Below are 25,634 nucleotides of genomic sequence, written 5' to 3'. Positions count from 1 at the left end.
GGCTATAGTCAAGGCACAAATGAAAATTAAACTCTTCACTGCAAAGTACGAATCCTCAAACTCACTTTTTAAGGAAAAAAAAATAAATATAGTTTTTGGTTCATTAGGTATTACGGCTGGGTGGCGCTATAGCCACCGCCTGATCTAAAGGGTACAGCCATATCCATCCATCAATCCATCCATCCATCCATCGGGCACTTCTGCGCCCGCGTATCGTGTGCCTTCTTTCGCACGTCGGATGCCTCCTTTCGCACGCCTTAGAAACAGCGTTCACATACGCCGCAACGCGTTCTCAAACAGAGAAGGGAAAGACAGGATAATGAACAAAATTGCTTCGTTTTTTTTACCCTTTTTACAAGACAACAACGCAAGTTCAAAGTATTTTTTAGTGGCGGCGGTGCAGCTGGCTGATCAAGACTTGCATTAGTAAGGCGCACGCACATTTCGAGACATTATAATTGTCTTTTGACAGAAAGCAGTGCAGTTTATTTACAAACAAATACACAAAAATCAATTAAGGGTTCGTGAACCAAGCTCTGAGGAGAAATGAATGCCTAGGTACTCCTGCTCAATTTCAGGTGTTTTGCCCTCTGCCTTTTCGTAGCATTGGAGCTGTTGATGCCTTCCACTAGGAAAGGGAGGCGCGTGAGTATATAGAATGAAACAATTTTCTCACTCACTTTCTTGCCGTGATCAATGCAGCCCACAGAATTTCCGGGTAAAAAGTTTGCCTTCACTTGCGAGAGAACTTCACAAACACTATTCGCATGCAATTCGTTCAAGCTAAAGCACTCAGTTAAAATATTCTCTAGACAGGAGATGAAGTTGTGCAGCTCACCGGAGGGGTACAACAAACCACCCCAGTCACAGTGCTCTGTGTAGCTAGAAGGAAGGCCATCAGTAGCAGCTTTTACCAATTCTACAAGCAGGTTATCTTTGCACAATATGAATTTGAGCTGAAGCGGACATTTCCGGGCCACATACCCGGCAACTTATTATATTAATCTTGAATTGCTCTTTTCAACAACAAAAGAGAAGTGTTGCCCGCTACCGTTAGCTTTCTCCAGAGATGCTTCGGCTTTATCGAGCCTACCTTCCGCAAGCATTTCGTCAATTCTTTAAGGTTTTACGAGCACATCTTGGTCATCAGCACTTATGAGAGCACTTACAACATCTGGATTTGCATTCGCTCCATCCACACTCCTTGCTAGGCTGTAAAATGAAAGCAAGTTTACTGTTACAATAAAGGGTTCTGGAGAGGGATGGATGGGCATTACAACCGCTAGACTGGCGAACCATTCCGAAAAAGTTTTCCAAAGGGTCGGTGCTCAGCCTTGAGGTCATTAGGTACTAATAGCCAACTGACTTGTTCAGGTATTAAAGCAAAGACAGCGTGCTTGAGATTGTAACCCGGAGACCTGTAGCTGTTGAGTTGCTGAGAAATGCCTCTCCACATGCCTCCCAGTTGTTGATATACTCAAGAAAACTGACAAGGGTTGCTACAGCTGTGGAGACTGGTCTTAGTGCCTCAGCAGTAAATATTGAGGTCATGGCAGTGATGACCTTGTTGATCTTCCTGCAAAAAAAATCAGAGCATCTAATTGTTGTGGTGCTCGTTTTAGTTGCGAGTAAACACAACAGATAAGAAACAACTTATGCAAAGAACTACTGAGTTGCAGTGATACTGTCACATACTTTTTCAATGTCTGCTTTATAGAATGTCATTCCTTTTAAAACAGACGTTCCGAACAGTTGAAAGGCAAGACAAACTCTCATCTTTTCAAGAGAGTCTGGATCTAGGTGAGCCTCGGTTAAACCGGGCATCACCTTGAGTGTCCACACGTTGCAAGCACGCAGAAATGCTTCCCGCACAGCCAGAATCGACACCTATATAGTGAATAAAAAGCGAAACGTGTGAGTCATGCAAGGTATAGTTGTAATTTTAAGAGCCCAAAGCATTTGACTTACATGTCCATCTGGTGTTGTGAAGTCAGTCTTGAGCAGCCCGTTTCTAAGGCATTTGATGAGGTGCGGGAAGTCTGACACAAAATGCAAGGCTCTTTTGCTGTACCACATCCCCGAAGACTTGTTGCGAAGCCGCGTATGTCTAGTCCCCAAGAAAAGCGCTGACAGCAGCTTCCTCAGCAGCTACAGACCCATAACTGTGACCACTGTGCTGTACAGGCTATTTGAACAAGTAGTTGAAGCACGGATGAATAGATGGGCTGAAAATAGTGGACACTTCACGGAACTCCGAAATGGCTTCCGCCCAAACAGACGCCTGGAGGACAATCTTTTCGTGGTTACCCAATGCATTGAGGTTGCGCGTTAACGATCCCGCCATTTACTCGCATGCTTCCTAGATGTTTCGAAGGCATATGACAGTGTTCCACATGACCTAAGGCTGCAGCACATGACCCAGCTGGACATGCCACAAAAATGGATAGACCTTCTGCGCCGCCTTTATGCCGATTGCACGGTGGTGGCACGCTTGGCGGATACGGCATCTGAGCCAGTAACGGTCCGCAAAGGACTGAAGCAGGGGTGCCCACTCTCGCCACTGCTCTACATGCTATATGCATCAGGTTTAGAAAGTACGCTCATTCAGTGAAATATCGGTTTCCAAATGCAATTCCTGTTGGAAGGGCAGCCCGAAGTATGGACACTGCCAGGGCTGGTTTTTGCAGAGGATATTATTCTTATTGCAGAAGACCGACATCAGCTAAAACAGCTGGCGACAATATCAGCTTTCCATTTGGCAGACCCAGGCCTCCGGTTTTAACACTCAAAAGTCGGCTTTTGTCCAATTTTCTGTAGAAGTGGATACAAACGTCCTGTTAGAGCTTCCTAATGGACACAAGTTGCCTTTCTCAACAGAATACCGGTATCTGGGGGTGACCATAGGCACAGAAAAAGACCCATTCTCGGGGCACGAGGATCGACTGCGGCTGGCCTCCCAGCGTGCGAGCTGCATTCTGCGCCGGAAAAGCCTCTGGGGCTGCAACAGATATGTATTGGTGTGAGGTCTGGGGAAATCGATTCATGTACCAGGTCTGACCTTTGAAAACGCCATCATATGCCTGTCCAGCAAGACCTGTAAGTGGCTGGAGTGAGGCCAAAGGAAGGTGGGCCGGTTGGCATTGGGCTGCCATGGAAGGGTTGCAGGGGAGGCCCTCCAGGAGGACATGGGTTGGTCTACGTACGAGGCGAGGGAAGCCATGAGCAAGATCATTTATGAAGGGTGCCTACGCTTCATGAACAATCAGCGGTGGGCCCGTCGCATGTTCCGCTACCTGCACTTCGTGGGACTCAGGACACAGTGGTCGAAGAGATTCTATTCTCTGCGACGCAAGTACGACATGTTGGACCTCTCAACAATCGGGACCATGGAGCACAACTTTTCCGCAGCAGTCCGGAAACGGATACGCGAAGTGGAGAATGCGCACTGGGAAATCTCGATGCAGCAAAAGAGTACACTTCAGCTGTATCTTACTGACAAAGAGGGCATTGCCCCGATATCTGTCTATGACAACAGTGGTGGAAGTGGGCTACTGTTCGAAACGCACGCGGGAGCGCTTCGCACGCTCACATACCGTAGCCACTTCGACCCAAACATCCACTCGACCCTATTCAGAGTGTGCGGAGCGGAACAGGAGACAGTTGAGCACTTGGTGCTAAAATGCCCAAAACTCTCAACCTGCCCGCCAGAGGCCACTACACTACCTCAGGCGTAGTACATGAAGAATGTCGATACAAAGTGGAGAAAGCGAACCAGAAAAATGACTGATAAATACTTAGAAAACAGCACGGGCCAAATTAAAAAAAAACTATCAGTTAAGAAGAAGGTGAAGGAAGCTGAGACCGATATGTGGAGAATTGGCATGATTAAGAAGTCCTCACTAGACATCTATCGAACATTTAAGCAGGAAATCGCCAAAGAAGGGATCTATGATAATACTCGGGGTAGTTCTCTACTGTTTGAGGCCAGGACGGGAGTATTGCGAACCAAGACATATCGGGCCAAATACGAAGGGGTAGACACGGTATGCCGTGTGTGTGGAGAGAAAGAAGAAACTGCCGAACACTTGATAGTGTTCTGTAAAGGGCTTCACCCCATTGTTCAGGATGAGGGCGCAGAGTTTTTCAAAACACCGGGGTTTAGGGACAGGGAGGGCAAAATAGGCTTTAAGCGGGTAGACTTAACTAGAAGGAGGTTATATTATTGGTGGCTAAAGTCAAGACACGAGTGAAAATTAAACCCTTCACTGCAAAGTACCCGTCCAACTTTACTATTTAAAGGGAAAAAAGATAAATCTAATGATTAGTTCACTAAGCAACACGGCTAGGTAGGACAGCCGCATACATCCATCCATTTATCCATCCATCATCACGGCGGCGGGTAGTACCAGCCATAAATAAAAAACGCTTAGCAGGTACCAAGGAACTCTACGGTACCAGCTGAGCGTTTTTCATCTGCGGCTCATAGGGATGCGTCAGTCGAGAGTTGTTCGAGACCTGCAACTGTATTTCGTATTTCGTATTTCGTATTTATTTCAGACAAAGACAAGTAATATGTACATTTGCCCTGTCTAGGAGGAGTGACAAAAAGGCACGAATGCCTGACTGGGTGTCACTGTGCATCACTGATTCAGAGGCTATGCAAAGTGCACGGCCGGGCTAGAGAGCGAGCGGCGCGCGCGCTTTCATACGGCCTCCGCAGCGGCGGCGAGAACAAAGGGGAGGAGTCTCGACGTACAGTTCCGCCGGTCTCCGCACGGGGGCTACGCGAGCCAACCCTTGCCTGGCACTTGCGCTGCTTGCGCGCTTGCATTTGCAGGCTGCTTTCGACGCACGTGCGGGCTGTTTTCGCAGTGTTTGTGCTTCTGTGATTTAACCGCAATCACATCGTCTTACTTTTCTTCGGTCTGAGAGAGGCTGAAGGCGTGAGTTTTCAGAAATTCATCGCAGTGCGCTGCATGTTGTTCAACATAGTAAAGTTAACTCAGTGTATATGCTTCGACCGGTGCTGTGATGGTGTACTGTTGTGTCCCGTACAGCAAATCGCGTGCCGGTAAAACGCCGGGGGTTTCGTTCCACCAGTTCCCTGTGGATCAAGAACTGTGCTCAAAATGGCAGCGGAACATTTCAAGGCAGAACCTCGTAATAAACGACAGGTCGCCGTCGACTGTCGTATGGAGCAGGCACTTCCGTCAGATCGATTACGCTCCTGACTGCAGGATAAGAAAGCTGCTTCCCGGAGCCGTGCCAACTGTCTTTGAAGATTATCCCGCATACTTGGCGCCAAGTGCGAAGAAGCCCCGGAAAGAACCAGTCGTAAGACAATCTTTGCCCCCTCGCAAACCAACTAAGCGGAAGGCAGAGCCAGAGGAACTACCTGCGGGTTTGGATGCTCCTGAGAGTTTCGACAAGCCGTCTGCAAATGTTTCCACCCAGACCACTAACAATGATGCGCAGCGAGCAAGTCGGTACCTTTCTATGGTTGGAAGACTGCGTTCTCAAGTCGCCTATCACCGTTCTCAAAGTCAGAAGTCTCTGTCTCTGCTGAGAGCTGAACAAAAGGCAAGCGAGGCGTATCGTGCAAACAGGCACTTGGCTGCACTTGAGGAAATTGTTGCAGACGCTGAGCGAGGGGAAAAAAGGCCGTTTTCCTTCTACATCAGATCGGAAGGTACGGGAAAAAGCATGACAGTTACCCTGAAGAGTTCATTCGAGAGTGCGTAATATGGCGTTTCATTTCGCCGAAAGGATATGACTACGCTCGCACGTCGGGCCTTTTAACCTTGCCTGCAAAGTGTACTCTACAGAGGTACATGGGTCCATCCCCGACGACATCCGGAATGAGCGCCGCGATGAAGGAGAGGTTCGTTTCCGAGGCGTCGATGCTGAGCAGCAAGCAGCATATGGCCTCCTTGATAATCGATGAAGCAAGCATCAGACCCAAGTGCATCTATGACAGGAAGGCCGACGCTGTGTTTGGCCTTAAAGACAAGCCCGGCGGTGATACGCCCAGCAGCTCGAAGGAAGTGCTCGCGAACAGAGTTTTGTGCTTTGTATTGCAAGGCCTGTCAAGCAAGTACAAAATTCCCTGTTCGTATTACTTCACAAAACAGCTGAGCGGCAGGGACCTGTTCACGTGGACAAAAGAGGTGATCGCTGCGGTGGAATCGTGTGGCTTCGTTGTGACCCGCATTGTGACTGACAATTACTCAGCCAACGTCACCTTTTTTAAACACTTGGGAAGTGGCTCTCTGCAAACAGTCGTGAGGCAACCACACGATGACAGCCGCATCATTCTGCTCAGCTTCGATCCTTGCCACGTCCTGAAGAATGTGCGCAACCAGTTCCTGGAGCGACAGCTTACGGATGGCTCAGGTGTGATTAGTGACACCTTCGTACAACAGCTGTACGAGCACCAGAAGAATATGACAATCAAGCTTGCCAGGAATTTGACGAGGAAGCACGTCTATCCTACAAACCTGGAGAAGATGACTGTACTTCGTGCGGTTCAGATCTTCTCCCCACAGGTTTGTGCAGCACTGGAACACCTCGAAGAAAACTCCCGCAATGGCCCTGCACTCTCCGCATTTAGGCGAGCAAGTTCCACCGTGCACTTCATGAGGACAATGAAAGATTGGTTTGATATGCACGACACCTCTTTCGGGGGAACGGAGCAGAAGGCCCCCATTGCAGACGTGGACGATGGCCGGCTATTGTGGCTAGAAAATGACTTCACGTGCTATGTAAAGAAAGTACAAGCAAGCTCAGTCGCCTCTGGGAAGGACGCTTTCACCGACGAAATGTTTGAGGCCCTGCTTTTCACTACAAAGTCAACAGTGGAAACAACTCGATACCTCCTAACCCAAGGCATCAACTACGTGCTAACAAGGAAGCTAAACAGCGACCCCATAGAAGCAGTATTCGGCAGAGTCAGGTACATGTGCGGTGGAAACGACATGCTCGACGCCCGGGCTGTGACGGCTGCTTTGGACCAAATTGTAAAAACCAAGTTCGCAAGGCCACCTGAAGTCCTGACGTGCGACACTGATGTTGAAAAGTTGGTCAGTAGCCTGTCGGTGACGTTCTCTGACGACCTGAAAGAGCTTAGGGAATGTACTTCCGCTCCCCCACTGTCTGTGACATGCTCTGGTTTGGCCTACGTCGGCGGTTACATCGCGAAACTGATCACGGACTTCGGGTGCGAATCTCGCGCCATGCTCCTCACTACAAGCGACAAAGATCAGCCACTGTACGCGCTTTTGAGAGGCCAGGACAGAAGCGGCCTTGCCTACCCGAGGCCAGAGTTCCTTGAACTTTTAAACAGGATCGTCACATTCTTCGAGAAAATAGCAAAACACCTGCCACGCACGCATGTTCTCGAAGTTCTACAGCTGCTCGTAGGACCGCATCTTGAGGACGTACCTCTGCTGAACTGCTCCGAAAGTGTGGACAATAGTCACGGAAGACGGTCAGCAAGTTTGATTGCTGACAAATTCTTCAGGATCCTTTTAGAGAATCACTCCACTCGAGTCACTGACGACAATGAAAAGCACATGAACTATACACATAAGCCGTCGAGGAAGCACTTCCGACTGTGAAGCTTCTCCAGCTCGAACAACGTTTCTTTTGTGCAAGACTGTTCTGTCACGCCGAAGATGATTTTTCTGGTGCTCGAACTCGTTTCCATATAATAAACTAATAAACTCGTTTCCAGTTTGCCAGGTGCCTTTCAGTTCACAGATTATCCCCGATGCTTTTTCTTCGGCATGCGTTTTTAAAGATTTCTAACTAACGCTCTGCAAGTTTTAAGTCGTAACCTATGACAATTAGAGTACGCCGCTAAGTACTTCAACCTGCATATGAAACCGAAACATTGAAACTAGCCCAGGCGAATCAATCACGCTGCGCTGAGAGCAAAATTTTGCAGCAATTCTGTTTGTTGCACCCGATGGCGGGCGCCCACGATAGCGGAGTACTTAGGATTTCAGTTCAGAAAAGGGGGAGGGGGGCAGGGAGAGCAGCGTGAAAGACCAAAAAAGTACACAAAAATTAAACCACACAACTGAAAAAAGCCAAAGCTTGTAATTTATTCACGATACACTAAAAATTTAGGGCGATTCCACGTTCTGTCGAATTTTGTAATTATTTCATTAATTTCTTCAGAGAAATTGCAAAATGGTTCATCGTCGCTTTGAGAACATACATCGAAGTCGCGTATGGCTGGTCACGGCCGGGCTAGAGAGAAAGCGGCGCGCGCTGTAGCACGCGCGGCGCCGCTCTCTAGCCCGGCCGTGGGCTGGTGCGTAGCGTGCGACACAAATAATCAGCCGAAGATCAGAAACCATTATTCGGGGATGGGCACGCAGTCTTCGTTTGGTTCTTCCTACCCGGCCCCCTTTAACCCCCCCTTCTGCGTACGCCAGTAGCGGTGATTGTAGTGAAAAATAAAAAAAAGAAGAGCAGAGGCCGCGCACGGAGTGATAGATGAGCGCGTCCGCAGGGTTGGCCCGCAGCGCCAGTTCTTAGCAGCGGCCGCAGGCAGGAACTAGGGCTCTTGCGAAGGCCGTAAAAGCGCGCGCGCCGCTCGCTCACTAGCCCGGCCGTGCAAAGTGTTGCGTTGTTGCACCGTCCGCCACAAGTGGCGCTAGCGACCAAGAACAAATAAAGTTTCAGGGACTTTAAGAACAATTTAAAATGATGGAGAATAAGGGTGTGGCAGTTGTTTTTCTTCTCATGCGGCAGGCATCTTTTTAAAGGAGGCGTTGGGTTAGGTGGCGTCATCTCGTGGCTGTCGATATCAAATGCGTCAGCCACGGCTCTTCCCTGAACACACTACCCCATATTATAGTACACCATAGTTATGTTTTCAGTTTTCCCGCCCTCCACGATCAGTGGCACTCTACTCAAGGTGAAAAAAGCGCAACAAATGGTGCACAGCTTGCAAACTCGTTGAACTCAACACTGAACTATTGCGACACTGGTTGTACACAACGTTACTAGATCCTGCAGAATCTAGTAACGTTGGGTTGTACACGGGTGTAGCATTTTGAACTTGTATGGCCTGCACTGCCGCTACAGTGGCTAGAATAGGGAAGTGTGATGAACGCGCCGGCTGGCGCGTAATGTTTTGGGCGGAAACCGCCAGATGGCGGTGGCACACGTTTGCACGTCACCCAATGCGGCGATGCGCTGCGCAGAGATTGCAATCAACCACGCGCGCGAGCATTGTTAAACATTTCAAAAATATATTTTTTTGCTCGTGCACGGCCTCAAACAGTGACCGAAAAAATATGGTAATTAGCTTCTGGAAAACAGGATGCCTACGCGGGTGCACGACAGATCAGAAATATTGTCAGGTCGACAGGATGCCGAAAGTGAGCGCGTGACGGCACTGAAACATTTTATCGATGTGAAGTGGTTGAAGAGTGGAATGATGAACTCGGTTGTGGGTCATTGCTTGCAACACTTTCAACGGCGAACCATCATTTCCTCAAGCACTACTCTGTAAATAAAGCCCCATAATTCAAAACGTCATACTCGGAGACGAGAATCACGAGCGGTACCTGGATGAAAACCTTTTATTTCCTGCACCCAGGTCATGCAACGCATTTCCGAGTAGTGACTCACTGTCTGTTTACAACAGTCCATTTTTAATAATTTGCCGCACGTCCATTTTTATCCCCAAGAAAGAAGTTTTATAGTTCACAGGTGCCCCACAGAACATTGGGCTTCAAACCTAGATCATGCGCCTGAGCTTCACATACTTCCTATTTTCACGGAGAGATGCCGCTCCTTGTGGAGTACCTTTGTGTGAAAACGCAAATGGGTGAGCAGAAAAAAACTTGTTTACTTGATTGGTGAGGCTCGGACCATGATGTGCGCAGCCCAGTGTGGCATTTCTTTTTTTCAAGCAAGAAACAAGCTCTTCCAAGCTGTCACTGTGAAGCTAGTTGTAGCTAAACGACTTTGAAGAAGTGATTTCAAAGGCGTCTACAAATGCGAAGAGCTTTTCCGAAAGGCCTACCCATAGGCGTCCGCACGAGGGGGGCAAAGCTGGCTGGCCACCTGGGAAGGGGCGCTAAATTTGTTCTATACATCGACTTGGCAGCGGAGCACTCTTTTAGTCATCTAAAAAAAAAAAGGGGCGTAAAATCTGCCTCATACACTGATTTGATAGGAAAGAGGCGCCCTGCAAAAAACCTTTGCCCCCCCCCCCCCTCCCTCCTTAACGGCAACCACGCCCATGGGTTTATCCCTTTCAACGCGGACAATTCCGCCAATAACAGTGTGCTCGAAGTGCCGGGAGATGTATCTCTCGCCGAAGTGCAGCTCGCACACATCTGAGATTTTTTTTTTTTTTTTTTAAGCAGTTTGTCAGCGCGCGCGATCGCTCTTCGCCACTGCGTTAACAGAGCTTCGTGCTTTGGAACGTCGAACACTGCATGCTTTTTATAGCTGAATTGTAGCCTGTAGTAAACCCCGGGACGAAGCAATGACTTTCTTTTCGCGCCATGAGAGTGCATACAGAAGCATTGGTGTCAGAGTGCCACCAAATTAAAAGACGAGGACGAACGCGCCCAACGAAACCGTCGGAAACGTGCAAACAATGATGGATGGATGGATGGATATGGCTGTACCCTTTAGGTCGGGCGGTGGCTAGCACCACCAAGCCGTAATACCTAATGAACCAAAAACTATATTTTTTTTCCTTAAAAGTGAGTTTGAGGATTCGTACTTTGCAGTGAAGAGTTTATTTTCACTCGTGCCTTGACTTTAGCCACCAATCAGATAACCTCCTTCTAGTTAAGTCTACCCGCTTAAAGTTTATTTTGCCCTCCCGGTCCCTAAACCCCAGTGCTTTGAAAAACTATGCGCCATTATCCTGAACTATAGGGCGAAGCCCTTTACAGAACATTATCAAGTGTTCGGCAGTTTCTTCTTCCTCTCCACACGCACTGCATACTGTGTCTACCCCTTCGTATTTGGCCCGATATGTCTTGGTTCGCAGTACTCTCGTCCTGGCCTCAAACAGTAGAGAACTACCCCGAGTATTATCATAGATCCTTTCCTTGGCAATTTCCTGCTTAAAAGTTCGATAGATCTCTAGTGCGGACTTCTTAATCATGCCCATTCTCCACATGTCAGTCTCCGTTTCCTTCACTTTCTTCTTAACCGATAGTTCTTTTTGGTTTGGCCACCTGCTGTTTTCTAAGTATTTACCACTGATTACCAGTCAACTTCCTGGTTCACTTCCTCCATTTTGTATCGACATTCTTCATGTACAAGTAGCTGAAAACCTTCCTAGCCCAACGCTCTTCCCCCATTTCTCTCAATCGCTTCTCAAGTTTTATCTTGCTGCTAGCTTCCCTGCCCTCAAATGATGTCCATCCCATATCACCTTGTACTCCCTGATTTGGTGTATTCCCGTGAGCTCCTAAAGCAAGCCTACCTGTTCCACGTTGCTTAATTTCTAATCTTGCTTGAACTTCTGATCTCATGCACAAGACCACATTGCCGAACGTCAGCCCAGGAACCATGACCCCTTTCCATATTCCTCTCACAACATCATACCCATTGTAATTCCACAGTGCCCTATTTTTCATGACTGCTGCATTCCTGTTACCTTTAGTCGTCACGTATATTTCGTGTTCCCTCAGATACTCGGTCCCATTGCTTATCCATACGCCCAGATATTTGTATTTATCGGTTATCTCTATAATAAACGATTGCGCGCGCCCCCACACGGCTTCTCCTCGGAGGCTTCAGTGCGCTCCGTAGGCGCCGCTCATCACACTCTTCTATTCCAGCCACTGTACTGTCGCGTAGCAGCGAGCGGGACAAGTGGTTGGTGTTCTGCATGGAGGAAGGAAAGAACTCTTTCCCTTCCTCCGTGGTGTTCTGTGAGCGGGACGCAAATTTCAAACAACGTGTGTGGTCTGTTTGTTGCCGTCCTCCGTGGTTTGTTGTCACTTGCTTGCGGTCCTCTGAGGGGCGACGGAACCATCTCTGTGCCCGTGTTGTTTCGCGAGGGTTCGTCGCAGCCGTGTCATTGTGCGCGAGTGTTTTTGTTCCCCATCGAGCGCGGCTCAATGACAGCGGACGCGTGGTCACTTCCTCGACCCGCCGTCTTCGGTCTGTCGCTCGCTCGACAATGCGGCTCAGCGGGTCTCTCTCCTCGGTGCTGTGGGTGCTCGTTGCCGCGCACACCGTCGGCGCCGAGCTTCGATGGAGCGATGCTCGCTCCAAACGGCACGCAGATTCCGCTCCGGCGACCAACGCCAGCGACGAATTCCGACAGCTGGTGAGCGACAAGGGTCGCTCTTCCAAGGGCGCGAGCAGGCACCATGCGACGCCTCTGGACGCCGAGAAGTGCGCCAGGCCGGCCAAATGCGAGCCGCTCATCAACGCCACGTGCTTCGGGGCGCCGCTGCCGTACAGCCACACGACTGTCGAGTTGGCCAACGACTCCTCGTCGCAATTCGAGATTCAGGTATGCGATTGACTGGGAGTGTCCATGTCTGCAGGCATTAAATTAACTTGAGGGCATCAGTGCGAAATCGCGGCACTTCTCGTACAACTCCATCGGGAAAAGTGCTCCACTTTTCTGTGGGAGAAGAGGCCGTTTGATGCTACGTGTACTGTTGTGTGTGACATGCTTTCACAAATATTTTATAGAGCTCCAAAGGTCTTACGGAGTGTGACCGTGAAAGTAAAGAAATCTTGCAGCCAGTGTCTATGGGAGCTGCATCACACGGCACTCAGTCCAGCATGGGAATGCTGGGTAGTACTTGGATTTCTCAAGCCTTTGTTCCTTCAACTCTATTTGGCTAGGTGTGGCCCAATATCTCTGTGTCGCAAAACAAAGTGGAGCAAATGTGCAGCAGTTCCACTTCACGCACTTGGCTGTTTGTCGTTCATCAATTCAAACTTGATGACAAACTTCCCAATGCTCCTTTCTTTTATCCAAAATGATTGTCAGAACTCAACAATAAACAAAGCTACAAGTGCTTTCAAAGTCTTAAGGGAACACGAAAGAGCAAGACGGCTTTTTGCGTATTAATAAAGTACAATTTCACAATCTCGAAAACGTCACTTTTACTGTGACACAATGCTTGGTGAGAGAAAACGCGAAAATAAAATGTGGGTGGAGACGCCACCTTGAGATTCCCACACCAAACACCGGGATGTCATAGATCTTGAAGGCACCTACTGGGTAGCATACAATCGATAAATATGAATAATCTGTGGGTGAGAAAATTTCATTGAGCCAATGTCACAAAAATACCAAAAAAAAATACATTTTGAAGTTTCTGACATCACACGCGGAGATTTTGGCAGGAAATTTTAAAAAGAAGCTCCAGCCTTATTTTTTTTTTTCACTAATATTGAGCTCATGATATGGCATTAGGGTTCTCAGATTGTAGTTTGCCAATCCAAACTACGTCATTGTTTCACTTTAGTGTCAGCATGAAGAGTAGGCAAGTCTGTGTACTATGCATTATTTCCATGGTGGCTGAACGATTGCAGCACTAGAGTTTTTATTAGTAAATATTGCAGGAAACTCTAAGCTGGCAGGCAGTAGTTTTAAACAAGGGGGAAGATGTGAAAAATATTGAGTCTTCACTAGCATTGGCATTCATTAAGGATGTCAGCTGGCCATATTTGAAGAAAACAGTGCGCGGAAGAAACTAAGACAAAGAAGGGAGGGAACCAACAAAGCACGGCACTTGAAACTGAAAGTTAATTTGAAGGAAACATAAACTTGTATAAGTGAGAAACCCTGCATCGCTTGAGCAACAAAGTAGTTAAGTAATATGCTTGTCAATAGGAAAAACCTTTTTCTGCAGCAGTACCACGAGTCAAGTGACTCATTAATATGAAAGACTTGTGATAATTCACAAGTGAATTGGTGCTTGAACAGTACAACGGTGTTTAAAAGAGTGGATGTACACCCACACATTGTGATGCTATATGGGATATGATCAAGAATAAATGTGGAGTTTGCTGTGCCGCATAATCTTATGATGATTAGGGCACTCGAAATCTTAATCCAGAATTGGGCCTTTTAATAAATGCTGAAACCACTATGAGCTGCACATTATGAGCGGCTACTTTTTTCGCCGAGGTGTTCATTTTAAGAATTACGTACTCTGAGGCACGCATTTATGCATGGTGTGGGTTGTTAGATGACCACAGAAGTTTAGAAAGCTAGAACATTGAGTCTAAGCGTTCACATGCCATCTCATAAACAGCTGCCCCTCTGGCGACGGCTGCTAGCTCCATGTAAAACTGAGGCGGAAGTTTCATGACCATAAGAAATATTAAAGGGACACTAAAGGCAAATAATTGATGTCAGAGTGAAATATCCATGTTTGACAACATCTAAAGTGCCAATATTATTAACAGTACTGCTCTTTTTATAGAGAGATTGAGGTAAATGCATGACACCCTACGTACCACGAGTGTGACATTTTGCAATGATATCAATGACGTCCAAAAGTCCAACAAAGTTAACCACTAGCAATAAAATTGAACCACTAGCAATAAAAAAAAAACCTTTCATGGAAACAACATGTAATAAAATGTTGCTTCTCTGTTTATATTTGACTCATAAAAAAAAGAGAACCCCTTGTCGTTACCATGGGGAATGGCGCGATTGGTTCAAATAGTTACATTCCCGTCTGGTTGGGCTAATTAGGTGGTGCCATATACCAGGGTTCACCTGATATAGGCAAGCGCCAAATTTATTGCAGAAACATCATGCATTATACTTCTGGTGTGAATGTGTTGCAGTGACGTAGTTGTGAATAAGTGGCCTTTTTAATCTGTTTTCCTCAAAAACGTTATGCAAGTACTAACGTACCTATGACTGTGATTGCACAAATCATCACAAGATGCTGTCACCTCGTCTAGTAACCCTGCATTCCTACAACCCTTTGCATATGTCGGCGACCAAGCAGTAAATGTGGGAAACGGTGGCCAATGCAACTGCTAAATCAGGGATATTTTTTTTAAACAAGTGACTTGACATGCGCTAATGTCGTGTGAACCGTTGAAATGGGATTTTATTTCAAAATAAGCATTTATTGGACACAAAATTAGCACTACCATGTTTCTGGATGGCTCTTTCAGCCATCAACAATGACTTAATATTTGCCTTTTGTGCCCTTTTAAAGGATGCTATACAGAACAATTGTCTATTTTCCGTCCAGTGTAATAGATTCTTAATTGCTAGCTCCTTGGTAGCCAGTTTGGTTCAGACCAGTTTTCTAATGCAAAGCATTTCTTTGCGTACTGCAGGCACTATGAGCCTCCACCTGTCTGTCTGTCTGTCATGCAGTTATCTATCTATCTAGTTGGTTGGTCTGTCTGTCCGAGCGCTATCTTGCGCTCATGCCAGCCCCTTATGATTGGATAGATGGATCCGGCTGTGCCCTTAGATCGGGCGGTGGCTCACACCACCTAGCCATAAAGTTAAGTACTGTCAGTATGTGTTTAAGGTTGAATTTCACTCGCGCCTCGATTGTAGCCACCAATCAGTTAGCCACCGCCTGGTTATTTCTACCCATTTAAGGTCTATTTTTTCTTCACTGCTCCCAAACCCCAATGCTTTGAAAACTTCCACGTCATTATCTTGGGCTATAGGGGGGAGCCCTTTACAGAACATTATCAAATGTTTCCCATTTCCTCCTCCTCTCCATATGCACTACATAACGTGTCTGTGCCTTCATATTTAGCTCAGCACGTTTTGGTCCGCAATACTCCTGTTCTGGCCTCGAACAGCTGATAACTACCCCGAGAAATATTGTAGTTCTTTTCTTTTCTTTTGCAATTTTCTGCTTGAAAGCTCAGTAGGTCTCCATTGATAATTTTGTAAGCATCCCAATCTTCCGCATGTCCCTCTCTCTTCCCTTCACCTTCTTCTGAACCAATGTTTGCATATGGATTGGTATTCTGCTGTTTAAATACTTGCTTCACAGTTTTCGAGTTCGCTACTGTCACACACAGTGCGCAGCACCATCTAGTGAACATTGATAGAAGCAGCTGGGGGTGGCTACGACGAACAACGGAGGAGGGTCTGAGCCACAGCGTCAGGAGCTTCGCCCCTAAAAATTAGGGAGGGGGGGGTGCCATAGGTGGAATGTGCCGCTCCCTGGCTACGCTACTGGATAGGCTTGGTGATTTCATTTCTGCAGGTCAGCAAATAACTGTACATGCAGTTGGTTGATGATTACTGCATGTAATGATGTTGGCATGAGCCATGTGGCGAGACAGCTTTAAACGAAACGCTTGTATTTGTGGGTAAAGAATCGCAATGACATTGCTGTGACACTAACGAGGACATTTATGCATGAATAAAAAAAATGTATTTACAAAAGGTGCTAAAAAAATCTAATAGTATCTAGAAAAATATAACAAGTGCTTGGAAGACTAGATAAAGTCTAAAAGAGCCGAACAAAACAGGGAGTTCACTGGAGAACGGAGCAGCGGTCAAGTCCTGGTAAAGACTGAATAGCTCAACAGTGGGAGAACACTCGCGATGCTCGGGTAATGCAGTTGTTGCACTTCCAGCCGCGGTCAGTAACGCGGCTCACTGTCGAGGTCCTTGACCTTGAACATGCATGGCTCCTGCCACGCTGATCACGAACGCTGGCTGAGGCTCACTGCAATAGACATTGGATGCACCTGGCGGGAGCCTCGTTTCAACCACGCCAGGTCTGAGGCGGTTGAATGGCTGATTTTGCCCAAGGTGCGTGGATGGCACACACTATGCCATCACGAACGCTTGCTTTAGTTCAGGTTTTATTTGATGCAGAGAGTGTGTTGCGAGACATAATCAGGCCGTATTTCGTATGTGAAACACAACCCTTGACCTTTCTTGTTCAAACAATTCAATTGCATAATCACTATCTGTTCATGGAATTCCCAGTTACCGTGTGACAGTCGTCTAAATCTCAAGGCACTTTTATTATTGAGCTTTGCAGTTGTTTTTTTATCTCAAAAGTGTTTTATGTCGCAATTCACCATGGCACCATGCCGCTGTCCACCATCACGGATATTACTAACAGTCTGGAAAAGTAAAAAAAAAAGAACGAAGAAGAAATGTTCTGTCGCGAGGCGTCAAACCAGTGACCTCATCATATCCAGAGCATTGCGCTAACCACTAGTTTGCGGAGAAAAACGGCAAGCCATTTATATACACTACCCACTGTTAAGCAGTCCTCAGACCTCTGCAACTTCAGTGCGTTTTGTACTGAAGTTGCACGGACCTGAGCTAACGGGGGTTCTGACCTCTCCCCCCACGCCTAGACACGTGCATGGCTGAGCCGTGTCCTGGGAAAAGGGGATGCTGGGGGGGGGGGGGGGGGGGGTTGAGCCCACACCAGGTGATTTGACCTTGAAGGCCTCCCCCCCCCCCCCCCCCCCGCCCCGGCGGAGGCAACACACCCCTACGGCCCCGGCTTCACGTAGGTGGCACCCCTGGGCTGACCCACCCAGAGGAAATTGGCAGTCGCCTTTTCCTCTCTCTCTCCATTACAACTTTGCCCCTCACTGTTTTAGCTTTCCTGTCTACTTCTCCCTTCTGTTTACTTGCGATTTTTTCTGGCGGCAAGGGTTAACTTTGTGTATTTGCTCTGTCTTGGGCACAATATATTAGGTTATAGCGGCTGTGTACAGCTGACGTTGACATGCCTCATACAATTTTAGGACCTGTCACGTCCCCGTGTTGGGCTTCGTGGTGGGCAGCTGGCATGGCTGCCGAACTTGCACCTAATTTATGGCTTTTGCTTCTCTCCCTTCACTGCACGATCGTCCTCGAAGACAGGGCGCACCAAAGGCATTTGCATTTATTTCAGAAAACCCAAAAAACTTTTCCCGGCTACCATGTAATTCCTTGTGAAACTGCTGAAAAAAACGCCAGAACCATCTCGCCTTTTGTTGTCTCTAAATGTCTCACCACTGCACTTGGCCCAGGTTACCAAGCTACAAGAATGGCCAGTGGGGATCTCCTCCTCGAGGTAAAAAGTCAGACCCACTATGAAAACCTCTTGAAACTAGAATCGCTTGGAAAAATTACTATCTCAACTACACCACACCGCTCACTCAACATTTCCCGAGGCGTTGTGATCGATGAAGACTTGCTTGGCCTGGTGAGCTTCTCAAGGGCTTCAAGGATCAGCAGGTCACACAAGTACAAAGAATCAAAATTAGGCGTCATAAGACGGAAGTCCCAACCAAACATGTAATTGTGACATTTTGAACCAGTACCCTGCCTTAACATCTCGAAACAGGATACTTGAAGTTAAATGTGCGACCTTACATCCCCAACCCACGACGTTGCTTTAAATGCCAGTGTTTTGGTCACAGCTCTTAGAGTTGCCGTGGCCAACTAACCTGTGCAAAGTGCGCCACCACAGGACATGCCACCGACGATTGTAAGGTGGAGGATGGGGCCCACTGCGCAAACTACGATGGTGCCCACCCCGCATAGTCTCGAACCTGTCCAACATAGAAAAAGGAAAAAGAAATAGTTACAATCAAAACATAACTTTTCGAGAAGCCTGGCAACAAGTATCTGGCCTTTGTACAAATAAACCATCGTTCGCCGATGTAGTGCAACAAGGGGCAGCACTACAACGGCCAGCGGCCAGGCACAGGCACAGTGTGCCAAGGCGGTCGCCAATGCCACCCCTCATGGTGGGAAAAGCCAAGGCTGCCCTGCAACTTGTCCCCGCGGCCACACCAGTGGCCGCTGCAAGCGCTTGCAGCAGCCAGGGTAACCCAGCAGTAAAGGTGGTCCCCTCGACCTCTGGCCCGATGGGACCAAAGGTTACGCCTCCCGAGGTGAAGGAGACCACAGGGTCGACAGATATAAAGGCCTCAGCTCATTAGGCGAGGCCCCATGCTCGAAACACCAGCTCTCAAATGCAGGCACGCAGTGCCTCTGAGGAGGCAATGGACACCACGGTACCCCTGGTGCCAAAAATCAGCGCAGCTCCCTGGAGCGCTCTGAGAGAAATAAAAAGTCGATAACGGGGCCCGATGACGACCCTGTTATCTGAGTCTTAACGTCCAGCTTAAGGGGAGATGCGGGTCGAAAAACGAGAATTTTCTAAAAAATTATCGATTTTTTGTTTTCACCTGTTTTGTTAAGATTAGTACCTCTACTATTCTGAAAAAAAAAAAAAATCTATGTCGAGAATCAACTGGAAATGCTTTAAAATTGCGTCTGAAGAGCACAAGGTGGCTGTCAAAAGGCCGAAAGTGTGTCATCTTCGAGCACCTTGCCGCTGATAATGCGCCGCTGCTCGCCATTGTCGACCGCATGAGGCGAAGAACCGAGCCTCACTCTTCAAATAGCGACGGTTTCCCGCGCTGCTGCAACGCAAGAAATAATAAAGAGAAGCGCGCTTTTGCCGCTTTTTTCGAGCGCCGCGACTGGCTTTTAAATCACGTGGTACGGATCGGGAGCCACCATTGGCCCCTGCGCGCCTGTGTATGCTGTGAAGCCTACTTGCAGGATCCGTGTCTCGTCGAGCAGCACAGCTGAACAACGCTTTTCTTGAGTGCTTATTCGTTATGGATGAAGAAAGCCGTAGGAAGCGCGGTCACCGGCCTGTGAAGTTTCACGCGGCGCACAAATTTCGAGGACGCCGGCGCAAATCAAAGCCGAACACTCAAACCACGAAAAGATCGTCTGCTGCCGCAAAACGCAGTGGCAATGACGCCGATGCGCCCGACGAGTTTGCCGCGGCATTCGAATATGTGAGTCCGGGAACCGGCCGACAAGCGGAAAGGACTTGCGTCGTTCGTCGAACTCCACTGCCCAAACAGTGAGTGCCCCGAGACTACTCTTTCGGCGACATATACTTCGCGGCGAGTAGCTTCAGGCGGGGAGGCCAGCGTGAGCGTGGCAGGTGACGGACTGACCGCGAGGAGAACATACGACAGCGGGAGCTCGCGCGATAGCTACGCTGTCAACCTGAAAGCTGTTGTGGCGGCGCGCTCTGTAGGCATGGGCTACGAGCCGTGAGGGCCAAACCTATGGTGCTGGCGCATTTTAATGGCAGTGGCCACTACAAGGAGGATTTTTCTTTCTTGTGTACAAATTTCGTCGCATTCAATGACATCTTTGATAAATAAACATGCAATTTTGACTTTAAAACTTCTTTTTCTCAAAACACAAATTTTGCCATTTTTGTCAATGTGCCCCTCCTTTTTCGGGTACTTCTGGTGCTCAGATCTGCATGAAATTTTTCCCAAATTTTTTCCAAAGTACGAGAAATGCAATTATATTGTTTAAGTTTCAATATTCTTTTTATATAATAAAAAAAGTTATGTAAACTTTTACTAGGGTAGGAGAAATATGAACTTCCCACGTTAAAATTTTTCACGTCTAGTACATATTTTGTATGGACTTTCAAATTAGTTGTTTGCATTCCACACTTCATTTGAAACATTATGAACTATCAATTGTAAAAAATTAATGAAGTTTAGGTATGAAAAGAGGGGGGGCAAAGGGCTTAAGTTTTTCACTTTGTCATGTTGCAAAAGTAAAAGTATGCAATTTGCAAGACAACTCATTATATATTCGAAATCAGCATAAAAAGTTCTATAAGCACCTCAAGTTTCATTGCTCTCGAATGAATATTAAAAAAAAAGTGTCTTCGACCCGCATCTCCCCTTAAAGGGCAGACACACCAATTTCGTACACACAGCACTACTTACCCCCAGTATGGCAACGCAAACAATACATTGGAACGTCAGAGAACTGCTTATAAACCTCGACGATGTCCAAGAGCTCTTATACAAACATTCATCAAAACTGCTATATGTACAGGCAACACATTTAAAATTCTAAAACACCGATTTTTTGTGTCAGTATGTTCTATTCTGAAAGTACAGAAATGATAGTGCAGTGTCATCTGGCGGTGTAACCATTATTGTTAATCAAAGAGTAGCATGCACACATTTACCACTACAAACAATCCTAGAAGCAGTGGCTGTTTGACCAGTTCTTTTCAACAAACTCGTCACCATTCATCTGCTCTCTGTACATACCTCCACACCACCGTCTTGAAAAACGAGAATTCCAGTCCATGATAGATGAGCTACCGAACCCTATCTGGTTCTTGGGGACCTGAATGCTCATAGTGGTTGGTCTGTGGGGTGATTCTCGCTGCGATGCACGAGGTCGTCTTATTGAACAGTTTCTTTTTTCTTTTGGTGTCTATCTGTTAAATAGGAAAGAGACAGCATATTATAACCTTGCCAACAAAACTTGCTCCTCTATAGACCACAGTTTTGCATCTCCTTCACTTGTATCATCACTTCAATGGAAAATTATGATTGACCCCTACGGAAGTTACCATTTTCCTGTCGTTTTGAGTACACTAATAACATACGAATGTCCTTCACGTGTTCCTAAATGGCTAACATACAAAGCCGACTGAGAACAGTTTCATAACATTACTCGTTAAGTTGGACTGACATATGTGGGTTAAGCATAAATGAAGCTGTGCAGTACTTCACAGCTTTCCTTATTGATGCAGCAGCCAAGTGTATCCTGCAAACATCTGGACTGCTCGGCAAGCGACGCATCCCATGGTGGAACACTGAGTGTCGTAATGTGCGAAAGGAGCAGAACAAGGCATGGAGCTTGCTTTGAAACTCACCGACAGCCGAAAATTTTGACAGCTTTTAACAAATGAAGTCTCAAGGCACGAGAACGCGTTGGCAGGCCAGAAGAGAACCTAGCACAAGTTTTTATCAGGGATCAATTTGTATACACAAGCACCTAAAATCTGGAACTTGGTTGGTAGGGTAGCAGATAGACAAGTACACTCACTCCCACTCATAAGCACACAGGGTGACAGCGTGGAAGATCAGGTGAGCTTCCTCGGTGCACACTACGAGCAGGTGTCTAGCTCGTCACACCATACTGAAGCTTTCCAAAGATATAAAGCAAGAATAGAAAAGCAGAAACTAGAACACAAGTGTACAAAATACGAGGCGTACGGCCAACCTTTCAACTTATCTGAGCTGCAAACATTACTAAACTCCTGCAGTAATTTTGCCCCAGGCTACGACCATGTCATGTATCAAATGTTGAAAAACCTGCCGCTCAAAACGTGAAAAACTTTACTTCCCCTATACAATGCTATCTGGCTTTGTGGCAGCATTCCTACTTCCTGGAAAGAAGCTATTATTATCCATATTTTGAAACGGGGCAAGGACCTTTCCTCAGTTTCGAGTTATAGGCCCATTGCACTTACAAGCTGCCTTTGTAAACTTTTTGAAAACTTGATAAACTGCCCAATTTTACATTTTCTTGAAACACACAATTTGCTCGACTGATTCCAGTGTGGGTTTCGAGAGGGTAGATCCACCACCGACCATCTGTTGCGTATCCAGACAGTGATTCGAGATGCTTTCGTCCACAAACAATACCTCCTCTCTGTGTTCCTCGATATCAAGAAGGCTTACGACACAACATGGCGTTTTGGCATATTAAGAAACTTGCCTCACCTGGGTGTGCGCGGTAGAATGCTTTCCATAATCGAGAGTTGCTTGTCCAATCGGACATTCCATGTCCGTGTGGGTAGTGTTCTCTCCCAAACATTTCTTCAAGAAACGAGGGTACTGCAGGGTGGTGTACTTAGTTGTGCACTTTTTACTATCAAAATGAATTCCTTGCACCTTTCCATCCCCCGCAATATGTTCTATTGTACATATGTCGATGACGTCCAGCTTGGCTTTAAGTCATACAACCTGGCAATGTGTGAGTGGCTGGTTCAGCTAGGTTTAAACAAGGTCTCCAAATGGGCAGAAGAAAATGGATTCCGGCTGAAGCCGCAAAAAGCACGTGGGTCTTGTTCTCCCGAAAGAGAGGCATGCACTCGGAACCTGACATTCAACTGAATGATCAATGTCTGTCCGTTAATGCCGAGCATAAATTCTTAGGCCTAATCTTGGACCACCAACTAACCTTCATACCGCACATCAAGTATTTAAAAACAAAATGTGTAAAAGCCATGAATGTTCTAAAAGTGTTGTCACGTACTACGTGGGGCAGTGACAGGCAATGTCTCATGAATTTGTATAAAAGCCTCATTCGCACCCGCTTAGATTATGGGGCCATTGTTTATCAGTCTGCGACTCAAGAGTGCTTTGAAGATGCTGGACCCTGTGCGCCATTTGGTTATCCGCCTTTCTATGGGTGCTTTTCGCACCAGCCCGGTAGAAAGCCTTTACGTTGAGTCAAATGAGTGGTCACTTCATCTGCAAAGAACTTACATGTCCTTTGTATATTTCCTCAAGGTGAAAGCAGACAAGAAGCACCCCTCATATTCCCCCATTAATGATTTGTCGAGCTCCATTCTGTTTCAAAACAGGTCTCCGATGAGACAGCTCTATTCAGTTCGCCTAAATGGTCTAGCTGAGGAAACTGGTGTGTCACTTGAACACAGTTTAATGGCTCCTGTAGCATGCCCACCACCGTGGCAGTGGCAGATTATAGGCTGCGATGTGTCTTTCCTAGAAGTTACAAAACATGCGCCCATTGCCCATATCCGAACATACTTCCTGGAATTTCAACACAAATATACACGTCCTGATTTCTTTACAGATGCCTCCAAGTCTAACTCCTCTGTGTCCTACGCTGCTGTCGGCCCATTCTTTTCGGATGCTGGCCCTCTACATCCAGACACAAGCATCTTTACAGCGGAAGCTTACGCGATACTTGTGGTCGCTAAACACATCAAACAATTACAACTATAAAAAGCAGTAATTTATACGGACTCCCTCACTGTTGTAACAGCTCTGCAAACTCTTAAAAAAAAAAAAAACCCTTTCCTCATGTCACTTTACTCTATTTTATGCACACACTACACACTCAAACAACATGTTGTAGTGTGGTGAGTGCCAGGGCATCGTGAGATCCAAGGGAATGTGATGGCGGATCAGCTTGCTGCATCCATCCACGAAAGCACTGCCACTACACCCATATGAATCCTGGCCCTTGATCTTAAACCGTCTCTCAAACGAAAGCTCAGGGACTACTGGCAGAGCAAGTGGTATAGACACACACAAAACAAACTACACATTAATAATTCACACCTTGGTCATTGGTGGCCCCCAGTATCAAAATCACGTCGTACAGAGGTAACACTAACAAGGGTCAGGGTAGGACACATGCACGACACACTCATATCTTTTGTCTGACGGCGATCTACCATTGTGTGACAGATGTCGTGAAGCACTAACAGTTCTTCACATTTTATCTAGTGTGAACAAATAGACACTCTAAGAAGACAACATTTTGCATTACCCTACCGACATCTTTTACCTTTACACCCTGCAATGTTCGTCGGTAGGGAACCACTTTTCACTCATAAATCGTTGCTAGCTTTTTTGAGAGACGTCCGCTTCTACCATGTAATATATCCAGTCATTGCGGGGAGATGATTTAGACTCCAACCAAAAGTTTTGAAGATACCCAACGTTTCAAAACCGACTTCAGGGGTGACTGCGGGGCTACGTATCAGCGGTGTCTTCAAAGCACTCGCGGGCGGATAATGACCCCCCCTCTCTCTCTCATTTTGCTGTGTAGCGCAGTTCATGTGTATACACTGGGGGAAGGGTTCCGAGAAAGCGGTTGATGTTATGGGCGGTCCACTGTATGTGTCATGACTCGAGTAATAACCTTCTCCTCCAGTTCGGCTCGCTTTCAAGGATGGCCATCGATTCGAAATTTTCCCGATGATTCAACGTCTCAGCATGTTCGGCGACAGCGCTGCTGTCTTTGTAGAGCTTCCGCACATTGTTGGCGTGTTGCTTCAGTTGTTCCGGTAGGTGCTTCGCCTCGCCGATATGTGAAGAGGGGCACTAGGCGCACAGAATTTGTAAACGACACCGGGGGTCCTGTCCTTTGTTGGCCTGTCTTTTGAGTGGGAGAGGAGGCGGCCCAGCGTACACGAAAGCACGTGCGCGATGCGAATTCCTTCCTTCTTGAAGATCCGTGCCAACATCTCGCTGGTTCCCTGAACGTATGGGAGTGGTACGCTTTTCAGGGGGCTGCCAATTAAGATTGCTTGGGGTTTTCGTATCCTCTGTTGCTCTGCGCGGCGGGTGGCGGCTCGAATGAAGTTTTTTGGGTATCCGTTTTTTCTGAGGTCCGCAATTACGTGGGCCTCTCCTTTCTTTCGCTCCGTGTCATTGGAGCATAAGTTCTAAGCTCTCTGGAGTAGCGTGGTCACAACTGAGGCCTTGTGGCAGGTGGGGGGGGGGAAGAGGGAGAACGGCTGTCGCAAAACATGCTGAGACGTTGTATCACCGGATAAATTTCGAAGTGACGGCCATCCTTGAAAGCGAGCCGAACTGAAGGAATGGAGGAGAAGGTTATTACTCGAGTCGTGGCACATATAGAGGGCAGCCCATAACATCAACCGCTCTCTTGGGACTGTTCCGCCTGTGTGTACACATAGATGGCGCTCCATGGCGAAACAAGAAAGGGGGGGGGGGGGGGTCATTATCCGCCCCGAAAGTGCTTTGAAGATGCCGGGGCTACGTAGCCCTGCAGTCACCCCTGAGGAACGAACCAAGTAGGTTTAGAA

At 47.2% G+C, this 25,634-nt stretch overlaps 1 protein-coding gene across 1 annotated transcript in view; it reads left to right on the top strand.

Annotated features, from left to right (window-relative positions):
- Positions 1-11,796: 11,796 nt before the first annotated feature.
- The window catches only part of smo (smoothened, frizzled class receptor), a 206,322-nt gene continuing 192,484 nt past the window's right edge, over positions 11,797-25,634 (top strand). Inside the window, exon 1 of the mRNA XM_037420254.2 lies at positions 11,797-12,508. Within this exon, the coding sequence (XP_037276151.2) occupies positions 11,876-12,508 (633 nt within the window). The 5' untranslated portion in view covers positions 11,797-11,875. The remainder of the gene's footprint in view (positions 12,509-25,634) is intronic.

Source organism: Rhipicephalus microplus, chromosome 2 (genome assembly GCF_043290135.1).
Source record: "Rhipicephalus microplus isolate Deutch F79 chromosome 2, USDA_Rmic, whole genome shotgun sequence".
Lineage (NCBI taxonomy): Eukaryota > Metazoa > Arthropoda > Arachnida > Ixodida > Ixodidae > Rhipicephalus > Rhipicephalus microplus.
This window is presented reverse-complemented; position numbering and strand designations above follow the sequence as displayed.